The sequence below is a fragment of the Salmo trutta genome, unplaced genomic scaffold (genome assembly GCF_901001165.1).
Source record: "Salmo trutta unplaced genomic scaffold, fSalTru1.1, whole genome shotgun sequence".
Taxonomy (NCBI): Eukaryota; Metazoa; Chordata; class Actinopteri; order Salmoniformes; family Salmonidae; genus Salmo; species Salmo trutta.
This window is the reverse complement of record NW_021822680.1, coordinates 410,013-436,467: the sequence shown is the minus strand read 5'-3', so window position 1 is coordinate 436,467 and position 26,455 is coordinate 410,013. Positions and strand designations below refer to the sequence as shown.

The window sequence follows — 26,455 nt, the reverse complement described above, 5'->3', positions numbered from 1 at the left end:
CTCAATCCTATAGAAAATGTGTGGGCAGAACTGAAAAAGCGTGTGCGAGCATGGTCTACAAACCTGACTCAGTTACACCAGCTCTGTCAGGAGGAATGGGCCAAAATTCACCCAACTTATTGTGGGAAGCTTGTGGAAGGCAACTCGAAACGTTTGACCAAAGTTAAACAATTTAAAGGCAATGCTACCAAATACTAATTGAGTGTATGTAAACTTCTGATCCACTGGGAATGTAATGAAAGAAAAACCAATCTCTCTACTATTATTCTGACAATTCACATTCTTAAAATAAAGTGGTGATCCTAACTGACCTAAAATAGGGATTTTTTTACTAGGATTAAATGTCAGGAACTGTGAAAAACAGAGTTTAAATGTATTTGGCTAAGGTGTATGTAAACTTCCGACTTCAATTGTATGATGGACAACATCTTATGCATACCAGCACCCACATAATACTGCCTAAGATTCCATCGGCCCATTCCTGTTTGAGGGAACATTCCAGGTTGGTTCTACACATTCTGCTTGGTTCTGACATCAGGAGAGAATTCAATCCCCATGAACACATTTCACCAAAAACGGGAAGACCGTGCTCTCCATGATGTAATCGTCTAATGACTAAACATGAGGAAGTTAAGTAAAAGCACCCTTTAAAATCGATCCGTTATAAATATCGTAATCATGTTGCCCCGGCACCGCCCTCCTAATCCATGTGTCCAGTGGGAGGAGCCTGTTGCCACGGTGGGGTGTCCAGTTGGTTGCTATGGTAACCACAGCTGTTAAGTCCATAAATACAACATGTACCAAAAATAGAATGTTCTCTTGTACCATTAACATTTGAAAAAGGATCTCCAGTGACTTTTCCTCTGGCATACCATTACCTCCCTATGATGTAACCATGATGTCAAACCACCACTTTCCCCTTGATCTCCATGGCGTTCTCAGAGGGTTTACTGGACTGTTCCTCTGTCAGAGTAATGTAGGAGTACACCAGGCTACCTGCAATACTGACACACACACACACACACACACACACACACCATTAACTGTCTGAAATGAATTACTATTTCAGTGTGTAACAAACAGTGACTTAAGTCCAAATATATCCGGTCCATACCTGATATTTAAACCAATGAAATTTGTCCAAGAGAAAATGTAGTCTCCACCAAACACCATCCCGATGTATGTCACTAGAATATTCTGTAAGAAAGAGCGCAGTAGAAGGATTAAAAAACATTTTATCATGTCATTATTGATGGGTTAGAAGAGATTTGTCCTTAACAGGTTCGGGTTAGAGAGCGTTTTATCACGTGATTACTGATGGGTTAGAGAGCGTTTTATCATGTCATTATTAGGGATGCACAATATATCGGTGAACTTATCGGCATCGGCCGATATTAGCCAAAAAAGCCAACATCGGTATCGGCCCGATGTCAAAGCGACCGTGCATACCTATATAACGTAGGTACGTGACGTAAATGCGCTACACAGCACTCCTAACCTATCCCACACAATGTCTGCTGTGTGGATCGAGCAGTCAACAAGTCCAGCAGTCATTTGAAAGAGTAAGAACATTTCAGCAAGACAACTCAAAAGGCGAAATCCATTAACGCCAAGATAATGGAATTCATTACCCTTGACAATCAACCGTTTTCTGTCGTGGGTGATGTTGGCTTTCGCCGACTGGTCGAGCATCGGTACACACTACCAAGTGTGCTATTTTTCAGATGTTGCCCTACTGGAGTTACACAGTATTTTTCAGATGTTGCCCTACTGGAGTTACACAGTAATAGCTTCACGACATACTATGGAACGCCGTTTGGGTCTTTGTGTGTCAAAAAGAAACAGTAGCACTGTCAAACCTGTACAGAAAAGTAAACACCGGCCACGAACGATGTGTTTACAAATATTTTGTTGGTAAAAAATAATAATTTGTTAGACCGCAACTTCTGGGGTAGCTAGCTTTAGCGTGGTACCTAGCTAGCACCAATACAACCAGCCTGAAAACAATGACCAGTAGAAACTGCAGTCATTTTCATTATTCTTAGCAATGATTTAGGAATCCTTGTAAGTAAGTATTAGCTAGGTTGCCACTTGTTATTCATGAAAATAAATGAGCTTTGGGCAACAGGGTTAAGCAGCCAGCTAGCGTCATCTGGCTAGTGAGGCTCGACCTGACCGGGTTATGTGTTGTGAAGCTAGCCGCAATAAGGATTAGACGCAATGGTGGAATTTGCGATTTGCCTTCAAAATAAAACTAGGCAAGTCAGTTAAGAACAAATTCTTATTTACAACGACGGCCCGGACGATGCTGGCCCAATTGTGCACCGCCATGAGACTCCCAATCACGGCCGGATGTTATCCAGCCTGGATTCGAACCTGGGACTGTTGTTACGCCTCTTGCACTGAGATGCAGTGCCTTAGACCGCTGCGTCCATGTGTGTGTGTTAACTATTTAACTGTACTAGAATGCTTAAAACTGCGCAAAAAAAAGTTATATCTGAAAATATCGGCCAATCACTAGTCATTATTGATGGGTTAGTAAGCGTTTTATCGTTTCATTATTGATAGGTTAGGGTTAGAGAGCATTTTATGTCATTATTAATGGGTTAGAGAGGTGTTTTATGCCATTATTAATGGGTTAGGGTTAGAGTGTTATCACATCGTTATTGATGGGTTAGAGAGCGTTTTATGTCATTATTAATGGGTTAGAGAGCATTTTATGTCATTATTAATGGGTTAGAGAGCATTTTATCAGGTCATTATTAATGGATTAGGGTTAGAGTGTTATCACATCGTTATTTATGGGTTAGAGAGCGTTTTATGTCATTATTAATGGGTTAGAGAGCTTTTTATCAGGTCATTATTAATGGATTAGGGTTAGAGTGTTATCACATCGTTATTTATGGGTTAGAGAGCGTTTTATGTCATTATTAATGGGTTAGAGAGCGTTTTATGTCATTATTAATGGGTTAGAGAGCTTTTTATCAGGTCATTATTAATGGATTAGGGTTAGAGTGTTATCACATCGTTATTGATGGGTTAGAGAGCGTTTTATGTCATTATTAATGGGTTAGAGAGCGTTTTATGTCATTATTAATGGGTTAGAGAGCTTTTTATCAGGTCATTATTAATGGATTAGGGTTAGAGTGTTATCACATCGTTATTGATGGGTTAGTAAGCGTTTTCTCATGCCATTATTGATGAGTGGGTTAGTGTTTTATGTCATTAGAGAACGTTTTATCATGTCATTATTAATGGGTTAGGGGTAAGAGCATTTTATCACCTCATTATTGATGGGTTAGGGTAAGACATTTTATCTTGTCATTATTAATGGGCTGGGGTTCTGTTCTGGGAGCTTACCTTGATACAGCCCACGATGGTGGTGGTTAGAGCCGAGTTGTATTGTGTACAGAGCACTGTAGAATACATCAGCACAAACCTGCAATACAAACACACCACAAGTCATCACACACACAGCACAGAAGGGTAGAAAACAGACGTTAGAGGAGTAGGGAACCGATGGAAGAGGGGTAGAGAACAGACAGAGGTTAAGAGTCAGGATCTCACCCCATTATACAGGATAGGATGAACTGGCTGAGAAACAGGATGTCTGACCAGCCATCATACTCCACCGCCTGCAGACATACACCATCATTAAGACAGCAGAGAAAGTGTATTTAGTAGTAGCTAACAACATAATGGCAGCTTTATGTGTTTCTGGCTGCTGGCCTCTTCACTTCCTGAGTTCGGAAAACCAGGTCTCTCTGTTTCTCTCTACCACTCTCTCAGACACTGTCTCTCACTCTCTGACACTGTCTCTCTGTCTCTCTCTCTCTCTCTACCACTCTCTCAGACACTGTCTCTCTCTCTACCACTCTCTCAGACACTGTCTCTCTCTCTCTCTACCACTCTCTCAGACACTGTCTCTCTGTCTCTCTCTCTCTACCACTCTCTCAGACACTGTCTCTCTCTCTCTCTACCACTCTCTCAGACACTGTCTCTCTCTCTACCACTCTCTCAGACACTGTCTCTCTGTCTCTCTCTCTCAGACACTGTCTCTCTCTCTCAGACACTGTCTCTCTGTCTCTCTCTCTCAGACACTGTCTCTCTGTCTCGCACTCTTTTGGTATCTTATTAGGATCCCCCATTAGCTGTTGCAAAAGCAGCAGCTACTCTTCCTGGGGTCCAGACAACACATGAAACATGACATAATACAGAACATTAATAGACAAGTACAGCTCAAGGACAGAACTACAAAAGCGGCACAAGTAGCCTACATATCAATACACACACAAACTATCTAGGTCAAACAGGAGAGGTGTTGCTTTATCTGTTTTTTTAAGCCAGGTTTGCTGTTCATTTGACCAATACGAGACACAGTATTATATAGAGCCATTATTGCATGTTTTCTTGTTTGTTCTGGATTTAAGGACTATGAAAAGACCCCTGGTGGCATGTCTGTTGGTGTAAATGTGTGTGTCAGAGCTGTGTGTAAGTTGACTATGCTAACAATTTGGAATTTAATATTAATGTTTCTTATAAAAAGAAGAACTGATGCAGTCAGTCTCGCCTCAACTCTTAGCCGAGAGAGACTGGCATGTATACAGTTGCTTGCGAAAGTATTCACCCCTCTTGGCATTTTCCTATTTTGTTGCCTTACAACCTGGCATTAAAATCGTTTTTTGGGGGGTTTGTATCATTTGATTTACACAACATGCCTATCACTTTGAAGATGCAAAATATTTTTATTGTGAAACAAGCAAGAAATAAGACAAAAAAACAGAACTTGAGCATGCATAACTATTCACCACCCCAAAGTCAATACTTTGTAGAGCCACCTTGTGCAGCAATTCCAGCTGCAAGTCTTTTGGGCTATGTCTCTATAAGCTTGGCACATCTAGCCACTGGGATTTTTGCCCATTCTTCAAGGCAAATCTGCTCCAGCTCCTTCAAGTTGGATGGGTTCCGCTGGTGTACAGCAATCTTTAAGTCATACCACAGATTCTCAATTGGATTGAGGTCTGGGCTTTGACTAGGCCATTCCAATACATTTAAATGTTTCTCCTTAAACCACTTGTTGCTTTAGCAGTAAGCTTAGGGTCATTGTCCTGCTGTAAGGTGAACCTCCGTCCCAGTCTCAAATCTCTGGAAGACTGAAACAGGTTTCCCTCAAGAATGTCCCTGTATTTAGCGCCATCCATCATTCCTTCAATTCTGACCAGTTTCCCAGTCCCTGCTGATGAAAAACATCCCCACAGCATGATGCTGCCACCACCATGCTTCACTGTGGGGATGGTGTTCTCCGGGTGATGAGAGGTGTTGGGTTTGTACCAGACATAGCGTTTTCCTTGATGGCCAAAAAGCTCAATTTTAGTTTCATCTGACCAGAGTACCTTCTTCCATATGTTTGGGGAGTCTCCCACATGCCTTTTGGCAAACACCAAACGTGTTTGTTTGCTTATTTTTTTCTTAAGCAATGCCTTTTTCTGGCCACTCTTCCGTAAAGCCCAGCTCTGTGGAGTGTACGGCTTAAAGTGGTCCTATGGACAGATTCTCCGGTGTGGAGCTTTGCAGCTTTTTTAGGGTCATCTTAGTTTTTTTTGTTGCCTCTCTGATTAATGCCCTCCTTGCCTGGTCCGTGAGTTTTGGTGGGCAGCCCTCATGTGGTGCCATATTCTTTCCATTTTTAATGGTGCTCCGTGGGATGTTCAAAGTTTCTGATATTTTTTTATAACCCTGATCTGTACTTCTCCACAACCTTGTCCCTGACCTGTTTGGAGAGCTCCTTGGTCTTCATGGTGCCGCTTGCTTGGTGGTGCCCCTTGCTGAGTGGTGTTGTAGACTCAGGGGCCTTTCAGAACAGGTGTATATATACTGAGATCATGTGACACTTTAATAAAGTCCACCTGTGTGCAATCTAACTAATTATGTGACTTGTGAAGGTAATTGGTTGCACCAGATCTTATTAAGGGGGTGAATACATATGCACGCACCACTTTTCCGTTTTTTTAATTTATTGAAACAAGTTCTTTTTTTCATTTCACTTCACCAATTTGAACTATTTTCTGTATGCCCATTACTGGAAATCCAAATAAAAATCCATTCAAATTACAGGTTGTAATGCAACTAAATAGGAAAAACACCAAGGGGGATGAATACTTTTGCAAGGCACTGTAGTAATTATATCAGCCCTCTGATTACAATGAAGAGCAAGATGTGCCATTCTGTTCTGGGCGTTCTAGGGCTTTTATTGCAGCACTCAAGACAAGAAAACTAGAGCCTGCAGGATTTACGGTGTCATAAAAGCACAGCATCTCTTTATTACAGACAGACCGCTCTCCATCTTCACAACCATTGAATATGTTTTGAACATGACAGTTTACAATCTAAGGTAACAACAAGTAATTTAGTCCACTCAACTTGTACAACAGCCACTGAGGTCTAGAACTTAGGAAATGATTTGCACCAAATAAAATGCTCTTCGTTTTAGAGATGTTCAGGACAGGTTTATTACTGGCACCCATTCCAAAACAGACTGCAACTGTTAAGGGTTTTGATGACTTCATTAGCTGTGGTTGATGAGTATATGGTTGAATCATCAGCATACATGGACATACATGCCTTGTGTAATGCCAGTGACTAAAGAGCTGCCCTGTGGTACACCACACCTTAAATGTTTGACATTAAAGAAACCCCTCTGAGTTCTATTAGATTGCCATATTGTAGATTCAGAGCTATCCGAGGTTGAAAATCCATAACATAAGTTCTCTCAACAACAGGTTATGGTCAATACTGTCAAAGGCTGCACTGAAATCTAACAGAACAGCTCCCACAATCGTCTTATTTTACATTTATGTCAGTGAAGTACATGTTGAGTGCCCTTCTCTATAAGCATGCTGAAAGTCTGTTAATTTGTTTACAGAGAAATAGCATTGTATTTGGTTGTACTGTATTTTCAACAGTTTGCTAAGAGTTGGCAGCAAGCTGATAGGTCTGCTGTTAGAACCAGTAAAGACTGCTTTACCACTCTTGGGTAGCCGAATGACTTTGTCTTCCCTCCAGGCCTGAGGACAAAGACTTCCCTCCAGGCCTGAGGACAAAGACTTTTCTCTAGGCTCAGATTAAAGATATGACAGACAGATGCTTTTCTTTAATTATTCGTTTTTTCATGCATGAGTACGACGGCTCACTGTTCGTTGTTGACGTTTCCTGCCTAAGTTTGCCCACTTTGCCAATTGTCTCTCCCTCTCCCTCTGTCTCTCCATGACATCAGCACATTGAGAGACTGCTGCCACACAGAGCAGTAGACAGACAGATCTTACCCTCTGAACGTCTCCAGTGAGTTGAGCTAGCAGCATTGTTGGAAAGATCATAAACAACGCATTATAATACAGCAAGCCATACTTCCCCAGCTCCTGAGAGAGAGAGAGAGAGAGAGAGAGAGAGAAAGAAAGAGAGAGAGAGAGAAAGAAAGAGAGAGAGGGGAGGGGCAGAAGAGGCAGGAAAGAGAGAGAGAGAGAGAGAGGGGGGAGGGGCAGAAGAGGCAGGAAAAAGAGGGAGAGAAGAGAACAGAGGGTTATTCATGATGGTACATTCCTCTCTAGCCAGCATACAGCTGTCACCAGCTCACTGCTCTACAACAAACTCTTTGGGGTTGTTGGGACGGCATGCTAACTCCATATATGGTGGTAGAATAGTACCTCAGTGTCTATGCTGGTAGGGTTATCATCAGTCTAAAGAACAGTACATAAAAATTACTTTGGCAGTAGTAGAATAGTATAACTAGTAGTGTAGCTAGTGGTAGAACAGTATAACTAGTGGTAGAACTAGTAGTATGATAGTATAACTGATGGTAGAATAGTATAACTAGTGGTATAATAGTATAATTAGTAGTATAGCTAGTGGTAGAACAGTATAACTAGTGGTATAGCTAGTGGTAGAACAGTATAACTAGTGGTATAGCTAGTAGTATGATAGTATAACTGATGGTAGAATAGTATAACTAGTGGTATAATAGAATAACTAGTAGTATAGCTAGTGGTAGAACAGTATAACTAGTGGTATAGCTAGTGGTAGAACAGTATAACTACTAGCAGAATAGTATAACTAGTGGTATAGCTAGTGGTAGAACAGTATAACTAGTAGAACAGTAGAACTAGTAGTAGAATAGTATAACTAGTGGTATAGCTAGTGGTAGAACAGTATAACTACTAGTAGAATAGTATAACTAGTGGTATAGCTAGTGGTAGAACAGTATAACTAGTAGTAGAATAGTATAACTAGCGGTATAGCTAGTGGTAGAACAGTATAACTAGTAGTATAATAGTATAGCTAGTGGTAGAATAGTATAACTAGTAGTATAATAGTATAACTAGTGGTAGAATAGTATAACTAGTGGTAGAATAGTATAACTAGTAGTATAATAGTATAACTAGTGGTAGAACAGTATAACTAGTGGTATAACTAGTAGTATAATAGTATAACTAGTGGTAGAATAGTATAACTAGTAGTATAATAGTATAACTAGTGGTAGAATAATATAACTAGTAGTATAATAGTATAACTAGTGGTAGAATAGTATAACTAGTAGTATAATAGTATAACTAGTGGTAGAATAGTATAACTAGTAGTATAATAGTATAACTAGTGGTAGAATAGTATAACTAGTAGTATAATAGTATAACTAGTGGTAGAATAGTATAACTAGTAGTATAATAGTATAACTAGTGGTAGAATAGTATAACTAGTGGTATAGCTAGTGGTAGAACAGTATAACTAGTGGTATAATAGTATGACTAGTAGTATAATAGTATAACTAGTGGTAGAATAGTATAACTAGTAGTATAATAGTATAACTAGTGGTATAATAGTATGACTAGTAGTATAATAGTATAACTGTTGGTAGAATAGTATAACTAGTAGTATAATAGTATAACTAGTGGTAGAATAGTATAACTAGTGGTATAGCTAGTGGTAGAACAGTATAACTAGTGGTATAATAGTATGACTAGTAGTATGATTGTATAACTGTTGGTAGAATAGTATAACTAGTAGTATAATAGTATAACTAGTGGTAGAATAGTATAACTAGTAGTATAATAGTATGACTAGTGGTAGAATAGTATAACTAGTAGTATGATTGTATAACTGTTGGTAGAATAGTATAACTAGTAGTATAATAGTATAACTAGTGGTAGAATAGTATAAATAGTAGTATAATAGTATGACTAGTGGTAGAATAGTATAACTAGTGGTAGAATAGTATAACTAGTAGTATAATAGTATAACTAGTGGTAGAATAGTATAACTAGTAGTATAATAGTATAACTAGTAGTATAATAGTATGACTAGTGGTAGAATAGTATAACTAGTAGTATAATAGTATGACTAGTGGTAGAATAGTATAACTAGTAGTATAATAGTATAACTAGTGGTAGAATAGTATAACTAGCAGTATAATAGTATAACTAGTAGTAATGAGAGATCATAAAACAAGCATAAATTAGTCAAAGCAGTAGCGTAAAGTGAATTAGAAAGCTAGCAGACAGTGTAATATGAGTGCAACAGCCAACCTCATGTCAACTCCCAAAATTAACTCTCATTCAAAAGTCACCGAGGGCGACAGTGGGTCACTTTCTAAACATATCTCAGCCTGCCTGTGCTATACTGGAGTACAAGCCTTGATCATTTATTGAGTTAAAACTTCAGTCGCAAGTTTTGTCTGATTAGCTGATGAACTAAACTAACTGGTGTTCAGCAATAACATGTGAAGGATAGCTTGCCTTCCATTATCTCCACATACACTACATGACCAAAGTATGTGGACACCTGCTCTACAAACATCTCATTCTAAAATCACGGGCATTAAAATATGGAGTTCGTCCCCCCTTTGCTGGGAAGGCTTTCCACTGGACATTGCTGTGGGGACTTGCTTCCATTCAGCCACAAGAGCATTAGTGAGGTCGGGCACTGATGTCGGCCGATTAGGCCTGGCTCGCAGTCGACGTTCCAATTAATCCCAAAGGTGTTCGATGGGGTTGAGGTCAGGGCTCTGTGCAGGCCAGTCAAGTTCTTCGACACCAATCTCGATAAACCATTTCTGTATGGACCTCGCTTTGTGCACAAGGTCATTGTCATGCTGAAACAGGAAACGGCCTTCCCCAAACTGTTGCCAAAAAGTCGGAAGCACAGAATAGTCTAGAATGTCATTGTATGCTGTCGAGTTAAGATTTCCCTTCACTGGAACTAAGGGGCCCGAACCATGAAAAACAGCCCCGAGACCATTATTCCTCCTCCACCAAACTTTACAGTTGGCACTATGCATTGGGGCAGGTAGTGCTCTCTTGGCATCCACCAAACACAGATTTGTCTGTCGGACTGCCAGATGGTGCAGCGTGATTCATCACTCTAGAGAACGCGTTTCCACTGCTCCAGAGTCCAATGATGGCAAGCTTTACACCACTCCAGCCTACACTTGGCATTGTGCATGGTGATCTTAGGCTTGTGTGATCTTCGGCCATGGAAAACCATTTCATGAAGTTCCTGACAAACAGTTCTTGTGCTGTCATTGCTTCTAGAGGCAGTTTGGAACTCGGTAGTGAGTGTTGCAACCGAGGACAGACAATTTTAACAATTGTTCTGTGAGTTTGTGTGGCCTACCACTTTGCAGATGAGCAGTTGTTGCTCCTACACGTTTCCATGTCACAATAACAGCCCTTACAGGTGGTCGGAGCAGCTCCAGCAGGGCAGAAATTTGACGAATTGACTTGTTGGAAAGGTGTCATCCTATGGCGGTGCCACGTTGAAAGTCACTGAGCTCTTCAGTAACGCCAGTCTACTGCCAATGTTCGCTATGGAGATTGCATGGTTGTGTGCTTGATTTTATACATCTGTCAGCAACGGGTCTGGCTGAAAAAGCCAAATCCACTATATACAGGGCATTCGGAAAGTATTCAGACCCCTTCACTTTTTCCACATTTTGTTACATTACAGGCTTATACTAAAAATGATTACCGTAAATTCCGGACTATAAGCCGCAATTTTTTTCCCAGGCTTTGAACCTCGCGGCTTAAACAATGACGCGGCTAATATATGGATTTTTCCCGCTTAAATTTTTTTTATCTCCAAAAAAACACATTCTGTGACGTGCTCAGTTTTTTGCCGGCATGAAGCTTTCATTAGACCAATGAAATTGCCGAACGGGTTAAGGTCAAACAACTTTTTTGTTTACTGTTTAGATTATATCGAGCGCTCTCAAACTTCCCATCATTCTGATTACGGTAGTCATTTTGTCACCCTCATCATGGCAAAGACACGGAGAAATGCATATGATGCAGCTTTCAAGTTGAAGGCGATTGATCTGGCTGTTGGAAAAGGAAATAGAGCTGCTGCACGGAAGCTTGGTCTTAATGAGTCGATGATAAGACGTTGGAAACAGCAGCGTGAAAAATTGACTCAGTGCAAAAAGACAACTACCGGTAAAGCTTACTGCTAATTTTTTATTTTTTGTTACAAGCCGTGTTTCGTTAACCTGTTGGGGATAGGGGGCAGTATTTGCACGGCCGGATAAAAAACGTACCCGATTTAATCTGGTTACTACTCCTGCCCAGTAACTAGAATATGCATATAATTGTTTGATTTGGATAGAAAACACCCTAAAGTTTCTAAAACTGTTTGAATGGTGTCTGTGAGTATAACAGAACTCATTTGGAGGTTCATTAGTTACCAGCCTCAGAAATTGCAGCCCAAATCAACATCAACTGTTCAGAGGAGACTGCGTGAATCAGGCCTTCATGCTCAAATTGCTGAAAAGAATCCTCTACTTAAGGTCACCAATAAAAAGAGACTTGCTTGGGCCAAGAAACACAAGCAAAGGACATTAGACCAGTGGAAATCTGTCACTTGTTCTGATGAGGTCAAATTTGAGATTTTTGGTTCCAACCGCTGTGTCTTTGTGAGACGCAGAGTAGGTGAACGGATGATCTCCGCACATGTGGTTCCCACTGTGAAGCATGGAGGAGGAGGTGTGATGGAGCTTTGTTGGTGACACTGATTTATTTAGAATTCAAGGCACACTTAACCAGCATGGCTACCACAGCATTCTGCAGTGATACTCCATCCCATCTGGTTTGGGCTTACATTTACATTTAAGTCATTTAGCAGACGCTCTTATCCAGAGCGACTTACAAATTGGTGCATTCACCTTATGATATCCAGTGGAACAACCACTTTACAATAGTGCATCTAAATCTTTTAAGGGGGGGGGGGGGGGTTAGAAGGATTACTTTATCCTATCCCAGGTATTCCTTAAAGAGGTGGGGTTTCAGGTGTCTCCGGAAGGTGGTGATTGACTCCGCTGTCCTGGCGTCGTGAGGGAGCTTGTTCCACCATTGGGGTGCCAGAGCAGCGAACAGTTTTGACTGGGCTGAGCGGGAACTGTGCTTCCTCAGAGGTAGGGAGGCGAGCAGGCCAGAGGTGGATGAACGCAGTGCCCTTGTTTGGGTGTAGGGCCTGATCAGAGCCTGAAGGTACGGAGGTGCCGTTCCCCTCACAGCTCCGTAGGCAAGCACCATGGTCTTGTAGCGGATGCGAGCTTCAACTGGAAGCCAGTGGAGAGAGCGGAGGAGCGGGGTGACGTGAGACTTAGTGGGACTATCATTTGTTTTACAACAGGACAATGATCCAACACACCTCCAGGCTGTGTAAGGGCTATTTGACCAAGGAGAGTGATGAGTGCTGCATCAGATGACCTGGCCTGGTTACATACACTCAATTAGTATTTGGTAGCAATGCCTTTAATCTGTTTAACTTGGGTCAAACATTTCGGGTAGCCTTCCACAAGCTTCCCACAATAAGTTGGATGAATTTTGGCCCATTCCTCCTGACAGAGCTGGAGTAACTGAGTCAGGTTTTTAGGCCTCCTTGCTCGCACACGCCTTTTCAGTTCTGCCCACAAATCTTCTATAGGATTGAGGTCAGGGCCTTGTGATGGCCACTCCAATACCTTGACTTTGTTGTTCTTCAGCCATTTTCCCACAACTTTGGAAGTATGCTTGGGGTCATCGTCCATTTGGAAGACCCATTTGTGACCAAGCTTTAACTTCCTGACTGATGTCTTGAGATGTTGCTTCAATATATCCACATAATTTTCCATCCACATAATTTTCCACCCTCATGATGCCATCTATTTTGTGAAGTGCACCAGTCCCTCCTGCAGCAAAGCACCCCCACAACATGATGCTGCCATCCCCGTGCTTCATGGTTGGGATGGTGTTCTTCGGCTTGCAAGCCTCCCCCTTTTTCCTCCAAACATAACGATGGTCATTATGGCCAAACAGTTCTATTTTTGTTTCATCAGACCAGAGGACATTTCTCCAAAAAGTATGATCTTTGTCTCCATGTGCAGTTGCAAACCGTAGTCTGGCTTTTTTATGGCGGTTTTGGAGCAGTGGCTTCTTCCTTGCTGAGCGGCCTTTCAGGTTATGTCAATATAGATACATTTGTACCCGTTTTCTCCAGCATCTTCACAAGGTCCTTTGCAGTTGTTCTGGGATTGATTTGCACTTTTCGCACCAAAATATGTTCACCTCTAGGAGATGGAACGTGTCTCCTTCCTGAGCGGTATGACGGCTGCATGGTCCCATGGTGTTTATACTTGCGTACTATTGTTTGTACAGATGAACGTGGTACCGTCAGGCGTTTGGAAATTGCTCCCAAGGATGAACCAGACTTGTGGAGGTCTACAATTTATTTTCTGAGGTCTTGGCTGATTTCTTTTGATTTTCCCCATGATGTCAAGCAAAGAGGCACTGAGTTTGAAGGTAGGCCTTGAAATACATCCACAGGTACACCTCCAATTGACTCAAATTATGTCCATTAGCCTATCAGAAGCTTCTAAAACCATGACATAATTTTCTAGAATTTTCCAAGCTGTTTAAAGGCACAGTCAACTTAGTGTATGTAAACTTCTGACCCACTGGAATTGTGATACAGTGAGTTATAAGTGAAATAATCTGTCTGTAAACAATTGTTGGAAAAATTACTGGTGCACAACCTAACCGACTTGCCAAAACTATAGTTTGTTAACAAGAAATTTGTGGAGTGGTTGAAAAACGAGTTAATGACTCCAACCTAAGTGACTTTATCTGTATACACACACACACACACACACACACACACCAGTCCAGCTAGCGGCTACATATATTAGTCCAGCTAGCTCAAACATACCTTCGAGTCTAGCTTCTGCTTGACGTAGGCTCCGTTAGCTGCAGTCAGAACATCATTTAGCAGAATAAACACATAGCCTTGGAGGTCGAAAGACAGGTCAGCACTGGAGAGAGAGAACACGGACAGGTCAGAAACATAACCTGTTGGGGCTAGGGGGCAGTATTTGCACGGCCGGATAAAAAACGTACCCGATTTAAACTGGTTACTACTCTTGCCCAGAAACGAGAATATGCATATAGATTTGGATAGAAAACACTCTAAAGTTTCTAAAACTGTTTGAATGGTGTCTGTGAGTATAACAGAACTCATATGGCAGGCCAAAACCTGAGAAGATTCCATACAGGAAGTGCCCTGTCTGACAATTTGTTGTCCTTCTCTTGCATCTCTATCGAAATTACAGCATCTGTGCTGTAACGTGACATTTTCTAAGGCTTCCATTGGCTCTCTAAAGCCGCCAGAAAGTGGAATGGGGTGTCTGCTGTCTCTGGGCAAAGAACAGCAGCAGAGTTTGTGAGTGGTCAGCCTGGGGACAGTGAGACTGAGATGCGTGTTCACGAGACTACTCCATTTTTTTCTTTCAGCCTTTGAATGAATACAACGTTGCCCGGTTGGAATATTATCGCTATTTTACGAGAAAAATATCATAAAAATAGATTTTAAACAGCGTTTGACATGCTTTAAGTACAGTAATGGAATATTTTGACATTTTGTGTCACAAAATGCACTCGCGCGTCACTCTTCGGATAGTGACCTGAACGCACGAACAAACAAAACGGAGCTATTTGAATATAACTATGGATTATTTGGAACCAAAACAACATTTGTTGTTGAAGTAGAAGTCCTGGGAGTGCATTCTGATGAAGAACAGCAAAGGTAATCCAATTTTTCTTATAGTAATTCTGAGTTTAGTGAGCCCCAAACTTGGTGGGTGTCAAAATAGCTAGCCGTGATGGCCGAGCTATGTACTCAGAATATTGCAAAATGTGCTTTCGCCGAAAAGCTATTTTAAAATCTGACACCGCGATTGCATAAAGGAGTTCTGTATCTATAATTCTTAAAATAATTGTTATGTATTTTGTGAACGTTTATCATGAGTAATTTAGTAAATTCACCAGAAGTTTTCGGTGGGTATGCTAGTTCTGAACATCACATGCTAATGTAAAAAGATGTTTTTTGATATAAATATGAACTTGATTGAACAAAACATGCATGTATTGTATAACATAATGTCCTAGGAGTGTCATCTGATGAAGATCATCAAAGGTTAGTGCTGCATTTAGCTGTGGTTTTGGTTTTTGTGACATATATGCTTGCTTTGAAAATGGCTGTGTGATTATTTTTGGCAGGGTACTCTCCTGACATAATCTAATGTTTTGCTTTCGCTGTAAAGCCTTTTTGAAATCGGACAATGTGGTTAGATTAACGAGAGTCTTGTCTTTAAAATGGTGTAAAATAGTCATATGTTTGAGAAATTGAAGTTATAACATTTTTGAGGTATTTCAATTTCGCGCCACGCGATTCCACTGGCTGTTGACTAGGGTGGGACGCTTGCCCATAGAAGATAAGGGAGGTTGAAACATGTATTTAGCTGGGGGCAGAGACTCAGCTAACACACGCCGTAAAGATAACATTCTAGAGAGGGCATGGCTCCTCCAGCACAACTCAATGACATCATTTAAACACTTTATGAATTGATTCATTTTATTTTTGGTAAAACAATATGCACAGTTTAAAAAAGTTTTTAAAATACAAGAAACCCAGAGGATGACACATGAAAGCGTAAACACTTATTTCCAATGTGGTCATTCAGTGTAGAACAAAAACAGGACATAACACAGGAAAATACATAGAGATACAGGTGTGGACCCTAACCCTTCTCTGTGCACCAGGAACAAAGCTGACCTGAAGATATTATATAACATATGAATGAAGCGGTCCTAAAGATATTATATACCATATGAATAAAGCGGTCCTAAAGATATTATATACCATATGAATAAAGCGGTCCTAAAGATATACCATATGAATAAAGCGGTCCTACAGATATTATATACCATGAATAAAGCGGTCCTAAAGATATTATATACCATATGAATAAAGCGCCCCTAAAGATATTATATACCATATGAATAAAGCGGTCCTACAGATATTATATACCATGAATAAAGCGGTCCTAAAGATATTATATACCATATGAATAAAGCGCCCCTAAAGATATTATATACCATATGAATAAAGCGGTCCTAAAGATATTATATACCATATGAATAAAGCGGTCCTGAATATATTATATAACATATGAATAAAGCGGTCCTGAAGATATTATATACCATATGAATAAAGCGGTCCTAAAGATATTATATACCATATGAATAAAGCGGTCCTGAAGATATTATATACCATATGAATAAAGCGGTCCTAAAGATATTATATACCATATGAATAAAGCAGTCCTACAGATATTATATACCATATGAATAAAGCGGTCCTAAAGATATTATATACCATATGAATAAAGCAGTCCTACAGATATTATATACCATATGAATAAAGCGGTCCTAAAGATATTATATACCATGACTAAAGCGGTCCTAAAGATATTATATACCATGACTAAAGCTGACGTCAGAGACTCTTCACACCTAGAGCAGTAGAACGTACCTTGCCGCTACAAACGCCCCCAGGATCATAGTAAACACTGTTAGCTGGACAGGCCTGGAGAATGTCTTCCTGAAGAGTTTAAGAGGAAAAGGTTAGAGACTAAGTACATGCCTTCTGACAGTCTTCATACCTCTTGATTTATTCCATGTTGTGTTACAGCTCGAATTCAAAATGGATTCAATAGATTTCAGAAAATAACCCATAAAAGTTTAAACATGTATTTAGAAATTGTCGCAAATGTATTGAAACTGAAATACAAAAACGTCTAATTTACATAAGCATTCACACCCTTGAGTCAAGACATGTCAGAATCACTTTTGGAAGTCTTTCTAGGTAAGTCTAACAGCTTTGCACACCAGGATTATAAAATATTTGTACATTATACACTTTTTTATTCTTCAAACTCTGTCAAGTTGGTTGTTGCTAGATAGAAATGTTCAAGTCTTGACAGATTTTTAAGCCAATTTACACTGAACAAAAATAAAACATACAATTTCAAAGATTTTACTAAGTTACAGTTCATATAAGAAAAATCAGTCAACTGAAAAATTCATTAGGCCCTAAGCTATGGATTTCACGACTGGGAATACAGATATCTTTTTTAAAAAGGTAGGGGTGTCAATCAGAAACCAGTCAGTATCTGGTGTGACATTTCCTTCGCATAAAGTTGATCAAGTTGTTGATTGTGGTCTGTGGAATGCTGTCCCACTCCTCTTGCTGGATATTGGCAGGAACTGGAACAAGCTGTCATACACGTCAATCCAGAGCATCCCAAACATGCTCAATGGGTGTCATGTCTGGTGAGTATGCAGACCATGGAAGAACTGGGACATTTTCAACTTCCAGGAATTGTGTACAGATCCTTGCGACATAGGGCCATGTATTACCATGCTGAAACATGAGGTGATGGTGGATGAAAGGCAAAAAAACAAAAAACAAATGGGCCTCAGAATCTCGTCACGGTACACTACATAAACAAAAGTATCTGGACACCTGCTCGTCGAACATCTCATTCCAAAATCATGGGCATTAATATAGAGTTGGTCACCCCTTTGCTGCTATAACAACATACACTCTTCTGGGAAGGCTTTCCACTAGATGTTGGAGCATTTCGGTCAGCCACAAGACCATTAGTAAGGCCGGGCACTGATGTTGAGTGATTAGGCCTTGCTCGCAGTCGGCGTTACAATTCATCCCAAAGGTGTTCGATAGGGATGAGGTCAGGGCTCTGTGCAGGCCAGTCAAGCTCTTCCACACCGATCTCGACAATCCAGTTCTGTATGGACCTCGCTTTCTGCATGGGGGCACTGTCATGGTATGGGCCCACTCTCACGTCACCCCGCTCCTCCGCTCTCTCCACTGGCTTCCAGTTGAAGCTTGCATCCGCTACAAGACCATGGTGCTTGCCTACGGAGCCGTGAGGGGAACGGCACCTCCGTACCTTCAGGCTCTGATCAGTCCCTACACCCAAACGAGGGCACTGCGCTCATCCACCTCTGAGGAAGCACAGTTCCCGCTCAGCCCAGTCAAAACTGTTCGCTGCTCTGGCACCCCTATGGTGGAACAAGCTCCCTCACGACGCCAGGACAGCGGAGTCAATCACCACCTTCCGGAGACACCTGAAACCCCACCTCTTTAAGGAATACCTAGGATAGGATAAAGTAATCCTTCTAACCCCCCCCCCCTAAAAGATGTAGATGCACTATTGTAAAGTGGTTGTTCCACTGGATATCATAAGGTGAATGCACCAATTTGTAAGTCGCTCTGGATAAGAGCGTCAGCTAAATGACTTAAATGTAAATGTCATGCTGAAACAGGAAAGGGCCTTCCCCCAAACTGTTGCCACAAAGTTAGAAGCATAGAACCATGAAAAACAGCCCCAGACCACTATTCACCAAACTTAGTGGTCTGGGACACCAAACTTTACAGTTGGCGCTATGCATTCGGGCAGGTAGCGTTCTCCTGGCATCCGCCAAACCCAGATTTGTCCGTCAGACTGCCAGATGGTGAAGCTTGATTGATCACTCCAGTGAACGCATTTCCAATGGTCCAGAGTCCATTGGCTGCGAGCTTTACACCACTCCAGCCGACGCTTGGCATTGCGCATGGTGATCTTAGGCTTGTGTGCGGCTGCTCGGCCATGGAAACCCATTTCACGAAGCTCCCGGTGAACAGTTCTTGTGCTGACGTTGCTTCCAGAGGCAGTTTGGAACTCTGTAGTGAGTGTTGCAACCGAGGACAGACCAGTTATGCAAGCTACGCGCGCCAGCAATACCATTCTGTGAGTTTGTGTGGGCTGCGGCTGAGCCCTTGTTGTTCTTAGACATTTCCACTTCACAATAACAGAACTTAGTTGACTGGTGCAGGCCATTCTACTGCCAATGTTTTCCTTTGGAGATTGCATAGCTGTGTGCTCGACTTTATACACCTGTCAGCGATGGGTGTGGCTGAAATAGCCAAATCCACTCATTTGAAGAGGTGTCCACATACACTATATACAACAGTATGTCTGAGTATGCAGGCCACAGAAGGAACATTTTCAGCTTCCAGGAACTGTGTACAGATCCTTGCGACATGGGGCTGTGCATTATCATGCTGAAACATGAGGTGATGGTGGTGGATGAATGGCACAATAATGGGCCTCAGGATCTCGTCATGGCATCTCTGTGCATTCAAATTGCCATCGATAAAATGCTAATTGTGTTTGTTGTCCGTAGCTTATGCCTGCCCATACCATAACCCCACCTCCACCATGGGGCCCATACCATAACCCCACCTCCACCATGGGGCCCATACCATAACCCCACCTCCACCATGGGGCCCATACCATAACCCCACCTCCACCATGGGGCCCATACCATAACCCCACCTCCACCATGGGGCCCATACCATAACCCCACCTCCACCATGGGGCCCATACCATAACCCCACCTCCACCATGGGGCCCATACCATAACCCTACCACCACCACGGGTCACTGTTCACCATGTGACATCAGCAAACCGCTCGCCCACACAACGCAATATCAAATCAAATTTATTTATATAGCCCTTCGTACATCAGCTGAAATCTCAAAGTGCTGTACAGAAACCCAGCCTAAAACCCCAAACAGCAAGCAATGCATGTGAAAGAAGCACGGTGGCTAGGAAAAACTCCCTAGAAAGGCCAAAAACCTAGGAAGAAACCTAGAGGAACCAGGCTATGAGGTGGCCAGTCCTCTTCTGGCTGTGCCGGGTGGATATTATAACAGAACATGGTCTGCCATCTGCCTGGTACAGTTGAAACCGGGATTCATCCATGAAGAGCGCACTTCTTCAGCGTGCCAGTAGCCATCGAAGGTGAGCATTTGCCCACTGAAGTTGGTTACGACGCCAAACTGTAGTCAGGTCAAGACCCTGGTGAGGATGACGAGCGGGCAGATGAGCTTGCCGGAGACTTTTTCCTGACCTTTTGTGCAGAAATTAGTGCTTGTCTCAGACCATTACACAGGTGAAGAATTCAGATGTGGAGGGGCTGGCGTGGTTGTTACACTTGGCTTGCCGATGTGAGGCCGGTTGGACGTACTGCCAAACTCTTTAAAACAACGTTGGAGGCGGATTATGGTAGAGAAAAGTAACATTCAATTATCTGGCAACAGCTCTGGTGGACATTCCTGTAGTCACCATGCCAATTGCACACTCCCACAACTTGAGACATCTGTGGCATTGTGTTGTGTGAGACAACTGCACATTTTAGAGTGGCCGTTTATTGTACCCAGCACAAGGTGCACCTGTGTAATAACCATGCCTCTTGATATGCCACACCTGTCAGGTGGATGGATTATCTTGGCAAAGGAGAAATGCTCACTAATGCTCATTGTAAACAAATGTATGCACAACATTTCTGGGATCTTTCATTTCAGCTCATGAAAATGGGCCCCAACACAATAACAGAACACCTTACGGCACGACAGGGACTGTGAAGAGACCTTTTTATGCGTTTTGTATTATGTGATACGTGGTTGGGATACGACTAATACTGTATATTGTTGTCTCGCCTGGCTACCTTATAAGATCAATGCACTAGCTCTGTTCGGGAGCGTCTGCTGAATGGCTGAATTGTCATGTACATGTGGTGCTATGTATGCATTTTCTTTGTTGTTTCCTGTTTGGACAGCAGGAAGAGTTGCCACTACCTCTGCAGCTAATTGGGGATCCTAATAAATACTGAACCAGGTTTTCCTCTAGGATTTTGACTGTGCTTAGCTCTATACTGTTTATTTTTATCCTAAACAACTCTAGTCCTTGCCATGCCAAGCATACCCATAACATGGTGCAGCCACCACCATGCTTGAAAATATGAAGCGTGGTACTCAGTGATGTGTTGGATTTGCCCGAAACATAATGCTTTGTATTCAGGACAAAGTTAATTTCTTTGCCACATTTTGTGCAGTTTTACTTTAGTGCCTTATTGTCGACAGGATGCATGTTTTGGAATACTTATATTCTGTACAGGCTTCCTTTTCACTGTCACTTAGTTTAGTATTGTATATCAATTACAATGTTGTTGATCATCAGTTCTCTCCTATCACACCAGTCTGGTCCCGTGTGGCTCAGTTGGTAGAGCATGGTGTTTGCAACGCCAGGGTTGTGGGTTTGATTCCCACGGGGGACCAGTACGGGAAAAAAATGTATGAAATATATGCACTCACTACTGTAAGTCGCTCTGGATAAGAGCGTCTGCTAAATGACTAAAATGTAAATGTAATTAAAATCTGTAACTGTTTTAATAAGTCGCCATTGGCCACATGGTGAAATCCCTGAGCGTTTTCCTTCCTCTCCGGCAACTGAGTTAGGAAGGACGCCTGCATCTTTGTTGTGACTGGGTGTATTGATACACCATCCAAAGTGTAATTAATAACTTCACCATGCTCAAAGGGATATTGAATGTCTGCTTTTTTTTTTTTACCCATCTACCAATAGGTGCCTTTCTTGGTGCCTCCCTGGTCTTTGTGGTTGAATCTGTGTTTGAAATTCACTGCTCGACTGAGGGACCTTACAGATAATTGTATGTGTGGGGTACAGAGATGTAGTCATTCAAAAATCTTGTTAAACACCATTATTACACACAGAGTGAGTCTATGCAACTTATTATGTGACTTGTTAAGCACACTTTTACTCCTGAACTTATTTAGATTTGCCATAACAAAGGGGTTTAACACTTATTTGAGTCAAGACATTTCAGCTTTACATGTTTTATTAATTTGTAAAATATTGACATTATGGGGTAGTGACAAAAAAAATCTAAATTGAATCAATTTTAAATTAAGTCTGTAAGACAACAAAATGTGGAAAAAGTGAAGGCACTATTTTATTACAGACTGGTCATTTAAGGGTGAATCCTAACTGCCACTTCAACAAATATGTTCCCTTGGTCTCCAATGCATGACTACAGGGGATTCTCCCTTTAGAGGGTAGAGAAAACAAAGCTTTATAACCTAGTGTTCCAATATTCAAACAAAATTAGTATATTTAAATAATATTAAATAGTAAATCATACTTGAGCAGCAGAACTTCAGCCATCATGGTGAAGAGGATGGAGAACCTCCTGAGGACTGTGAACATCGGCAGGCTGGAGAGAGAGAACAATATCATCTATCCACTACCTCCAAAACAACACAGCTAGATGAAGCCTCAGATAACCTATAACCATTTCATATAACCCCAGATATTACCAGAACATACAGTGCATCATTCAGAAAGTACTCAGACCCCTGATTTTTTCCACATTTTGTTACATTACAGCCTTATTCCGAAATGAGTTTTCCCCCTTTTCAATCTACACACAATACCCCACAATGAAAAAGCAAAAACAGGTTTAGACATTTTGGCAAATGTATTAAAAATAAGCAAATACCTTATTTACATAAGTATTCAGACCCTTTTACTCAGTACATTGTTGAAACACCTTTAGCAGCAATTACAGCCTTGAGTCTTCTTGGGTATGAAGATACAAACTTGGCACACCTGTATTTGGGGAGTTTCTCCCATTCTTCTCTGCAGATCTGCTCAAGCTCTGTCAGGTAGGATTGGTAGCGTCGCTGCACAGCTATTTTCACGTCTCTCCAGAGATCGGGTTCAAGTCCGGGCTCTGGCTGGGCCGCTCAAGGACATTCAGAGACTTGTCCCAAAGCCACTGCTGCTGTGTCTTGGCTGTGTGCTTAGTCGTTGTCCTGTTGGAAGGTGAACCATCACCCCAGTCTGAGGTCCTGAGCGCTATGGAGCAAGTTTTCATCAAGGATCTCTGTACTATGCTCGGTTCATCTTTCTCTCAATCCTGACTAATCTCCCAGTCCCTGCCACTGAAAAACATTCCCACAGCACGATGCTGCCACCACCATGCTTCACTGTAGGGATGGTGCCAGGGTTCCTCCAGACGTGACGCTTGGCATTCAGGCCAAATAGTTCAATCTTGGTTTCATCAGACCAGAGAACCTTGTTTCTCATGGTCGGAGTCCTTTAGGTGCCTTTTGGTCAACTCCAAGGGGGCTGACGTGTGCCTTTTACTGAGGAGTGGCTTCCGTCTGGCCACTCCACCATAAAGGCCTGATTGGTGGAGTGCTGCAGAGATAGTTGTTCTTCAAGAAGGTTCTCCCATCTCCACAGAGGAACTCTGGAACTCTGTCAGTCACCTCCCTGACCAAGGCCCTTCACCATTGCTCAGATTGGCCAGGCATTCAGTTCTAGGAAGAGTCTATGTGGTTCCATACTTGTTCCATTTACGAATGATGGAGGCCACTGTGTTGTTGGGGACCTTCAATCCTGCAGAAATGTTTTGGTACCCTTCCCCAGATCTGTACCTTGACACAATCCTGTATCAGAGCTCTACGGACAATTGCTTCAACCTCATGGCTTGGTTTTTGCTCTGACATGCAGTGTCAACTGTGGGACCTTATATAGACAGGTGTATGCCTGTCCAATCAATTGAATTTACCACAGGTGGAATCCAATCAAGTTGTAGAAACATCAAGGATGATCAATGGAAACAGGATGCACCTGAGCCCAATTTCGAGTCTCATAGCAATGGGTCTGAATACTTCCCTTATTTACATATTTTTTTAAAATGTCAATACATTTACTAACATCGCTAAAAACCTGTTTTCGCTTTGTCATTATGTGGTATTGTGTGTAGATTGATGAGGAACATGTTTCTTTTAATCCCTTTTAGAATAAGGCTGTAACGTAACAAAATGTGGAAAAACAGAAGGGGTCTGAATACTTTCTGAACCCCCAGACAGCCACAACACATAACCCCCAGACAGCCACAACACATAACCCCCAGACAGCCACAACACATAACCCCCAGACAGCCACAACATAGGGCTGGGCGATATGATGATATATATCATGTGACAATAGAAAAACATCTACTGTTTAATATTATGCTCTATCGTTTATTTCGTTGTGTCTCAAATCACACTCTTTACGGCAATATTTTTAGTCAACTGGACGATGCTTCGCATTCTGGAAATTTGCAACACAAACATGGAGTAGAGTGAATGTGACACAGAGCCAAGGAGCTCATACCTAAAAGAGGAGCTACTTCGGTCGCATGGACGTGGTTTGGGTATGAAAAGTCTGACACGGACCAGAAAACCGTCCTTTGTAAAATATGCCGCAGGCCGGTCCCGACAACAGGCTCAAAACCCACAAACCACTTTTACCACATACGCAAGAATCATGTGAAACAGCACGGAGAGTCCACGGATGAGACCCAAAAAAGTACAGTTGAGTGCTCAAAACAAACCCCGACTCAGACGTTGCAAGAGGGTTTGCTCGTGGCACACCATACGGCAAAGAATCACGAAGATGGAAGGAGATAACAGCTGCTGTTACAACTTAAATCTGCAAAGACATGGCCCCAATTTACACGGTCAAAAAACGGGGTTTCGTGAGTTAACACTCGACCAAAGGTACCAAATGCAAATTGATATGTGACACGTATTAATGCCAAAATAACACGCAACACAGGCAAGACCCCCCCAAAAAATTATATATTTGCAACTATAGTTGAAGTGTTTTCCATTTACCTTTTTCGATTTTATACATTCATATTTTGTTACATGCTTAATTGAAAATGTGCACAAAGTTCTAAATAAAAGGAGCACTTATGAAATATGAGTAAATATCTTTTATTTGGTGAGTATAATTCAAAATGTAATGAGAAATAGGCCTTTACATGTGGTCATTTTATATAAACTATTGATTCATTGAATTCACAGAAAATGTGCTATATCATGATATGCATCGTTATCGGGATATGAAATGACCTATATCGGGATATGAGATTTTGGCCATATCGCCCAGCCCTACCACAACATATATCCATTACATATAAACCCAGATACCCATAACATACTTTAACCGTTTTGTTCCAAACAGTCCAGTTATCTGATTCCCTACGTACAAGAAAGGGAGTGGGAAGGTCTGCAACAAGAGAAACACGTTACACACACAAAGATGGACACATACAGACATGCACACCTACCTATTAGCTGACTGACTCACCTTGCGAGGTATACTATGGTCGAAGTCTGGGAAACTGAGCACCCTCAGAGCCTTGCCCACCCACAGCACGACCACCGTGGCCAGCATCTACAACACAGACACCTCCGTTATACTGGATTAACACACCGCACCTTCTCTTGCGCTGTCTCTCTCACACAAACACAGGAATAACACTTACCTGACCGATGCCGACACATATTGACGAGGGGAACCTGAAAGTAAAAATGTATCGTACTGTGACAAGAAAACAGCTTGAGAAACTTGCCAAACATCTCGTGTAACTTCGTGATGTGAAGGTGCCCCAAACGGTGACCCATCGACGAAGCTACAGTAGTCAGCTAGCTAGTGTAGGTATCAAAGTTAATTTATTTAAAGTTTAACGTTAGCCACCAAAGCCTCAAACCCGTAGCTAAGTTACCTACGTAGAAAAGATAAAGAACTGTCTAAATGTGTATCTAACGTTAGTAGGAAGTAGCTCGCTGGTGTTAATTAACTAGCTAAATAACGTAACCTGTCCAAGCAATATTAACTAAGTAGCAAGTGAGTTTACGTTAGCTAGTTTATGACTAGCCTGACCAGAACCAAACAGCACGTAGCATCGCTGTGTGTCTAGATGCTTTTGGAAGTAGCGAACAGACTAAACGGAAATCAAACAAACCTATAGTTTGTGAGGATGCTCTTGTTTACCACGACGATGAGGAATGAACTGAGTCCGTAAAATACAGCGGCGAACAGCTTCACGAACACCGTGAGAGATTTGTCCGCCATCCCCGAGCACTCCGTCCTCTTTCCCACTCGCTATCCTTCTGTAGACCAGGCTAAACGGGATCATCGGGACGTCCGGTGAACGGTAGACTCAACGATATGACGTTGCCACCAAGCAACAGCGTTAGATATTGACTGTGTTCGAGACTGACTGATCTACAAATCACCTTGCATCATAAATAACTCATTATTATTTGTAGATCAGTCAGTCACAATTTACCAATGATACATAACGGTGTTGATGCTCTCCAACACGG

The 26,455-nt window shown here is 41.8% G+C and overlaps 1 protein-coding gene across 2 annotated transcripts; it reads right to left on the bottom strand.

The window, feature by feature from the left end:
- Positions 1-356: 356 nt before the first annotated feature.
- Positions 357-26,455, bottom strand: slc35d1a (solute carrier family 35 member D1a). Of its 2 annotated transcripts, none has more exons than XM_029744567.1 (12): positions 26,092-26,444; positions 25,612-25,645; positions 25,434-25,520; positions 25,285-25,352; positions 22,426-22,497; positions 16,888-16,956; positions 14,227-14,329; positions 7,323-7,415; positions 3,568-3,635; positions 3,361-3,439; positions 1,115-1,197; positions 357-1,004 (listed from the first exon to the last, which is right to left on the bottom strand). In XM_029744567.1, exons 1-12 carry the CDS (start codon positions 26,199-26,201, stop codon positions 902-904), a joined length of 969 nt encoding a protein of 322 aa, XP_029600427.1. In that variant the 5' UTR covers positions 26,202-26,444; the 3' UTR covers positions 357-901. The 2 variants fall into 2 exon arrangements, with proteins under 2 accessions (XP_029600427.1, XP_029600428.1); XM_029744568.1 differs by having other exon boundaries at positions 908-996; positions 26,092-26,455.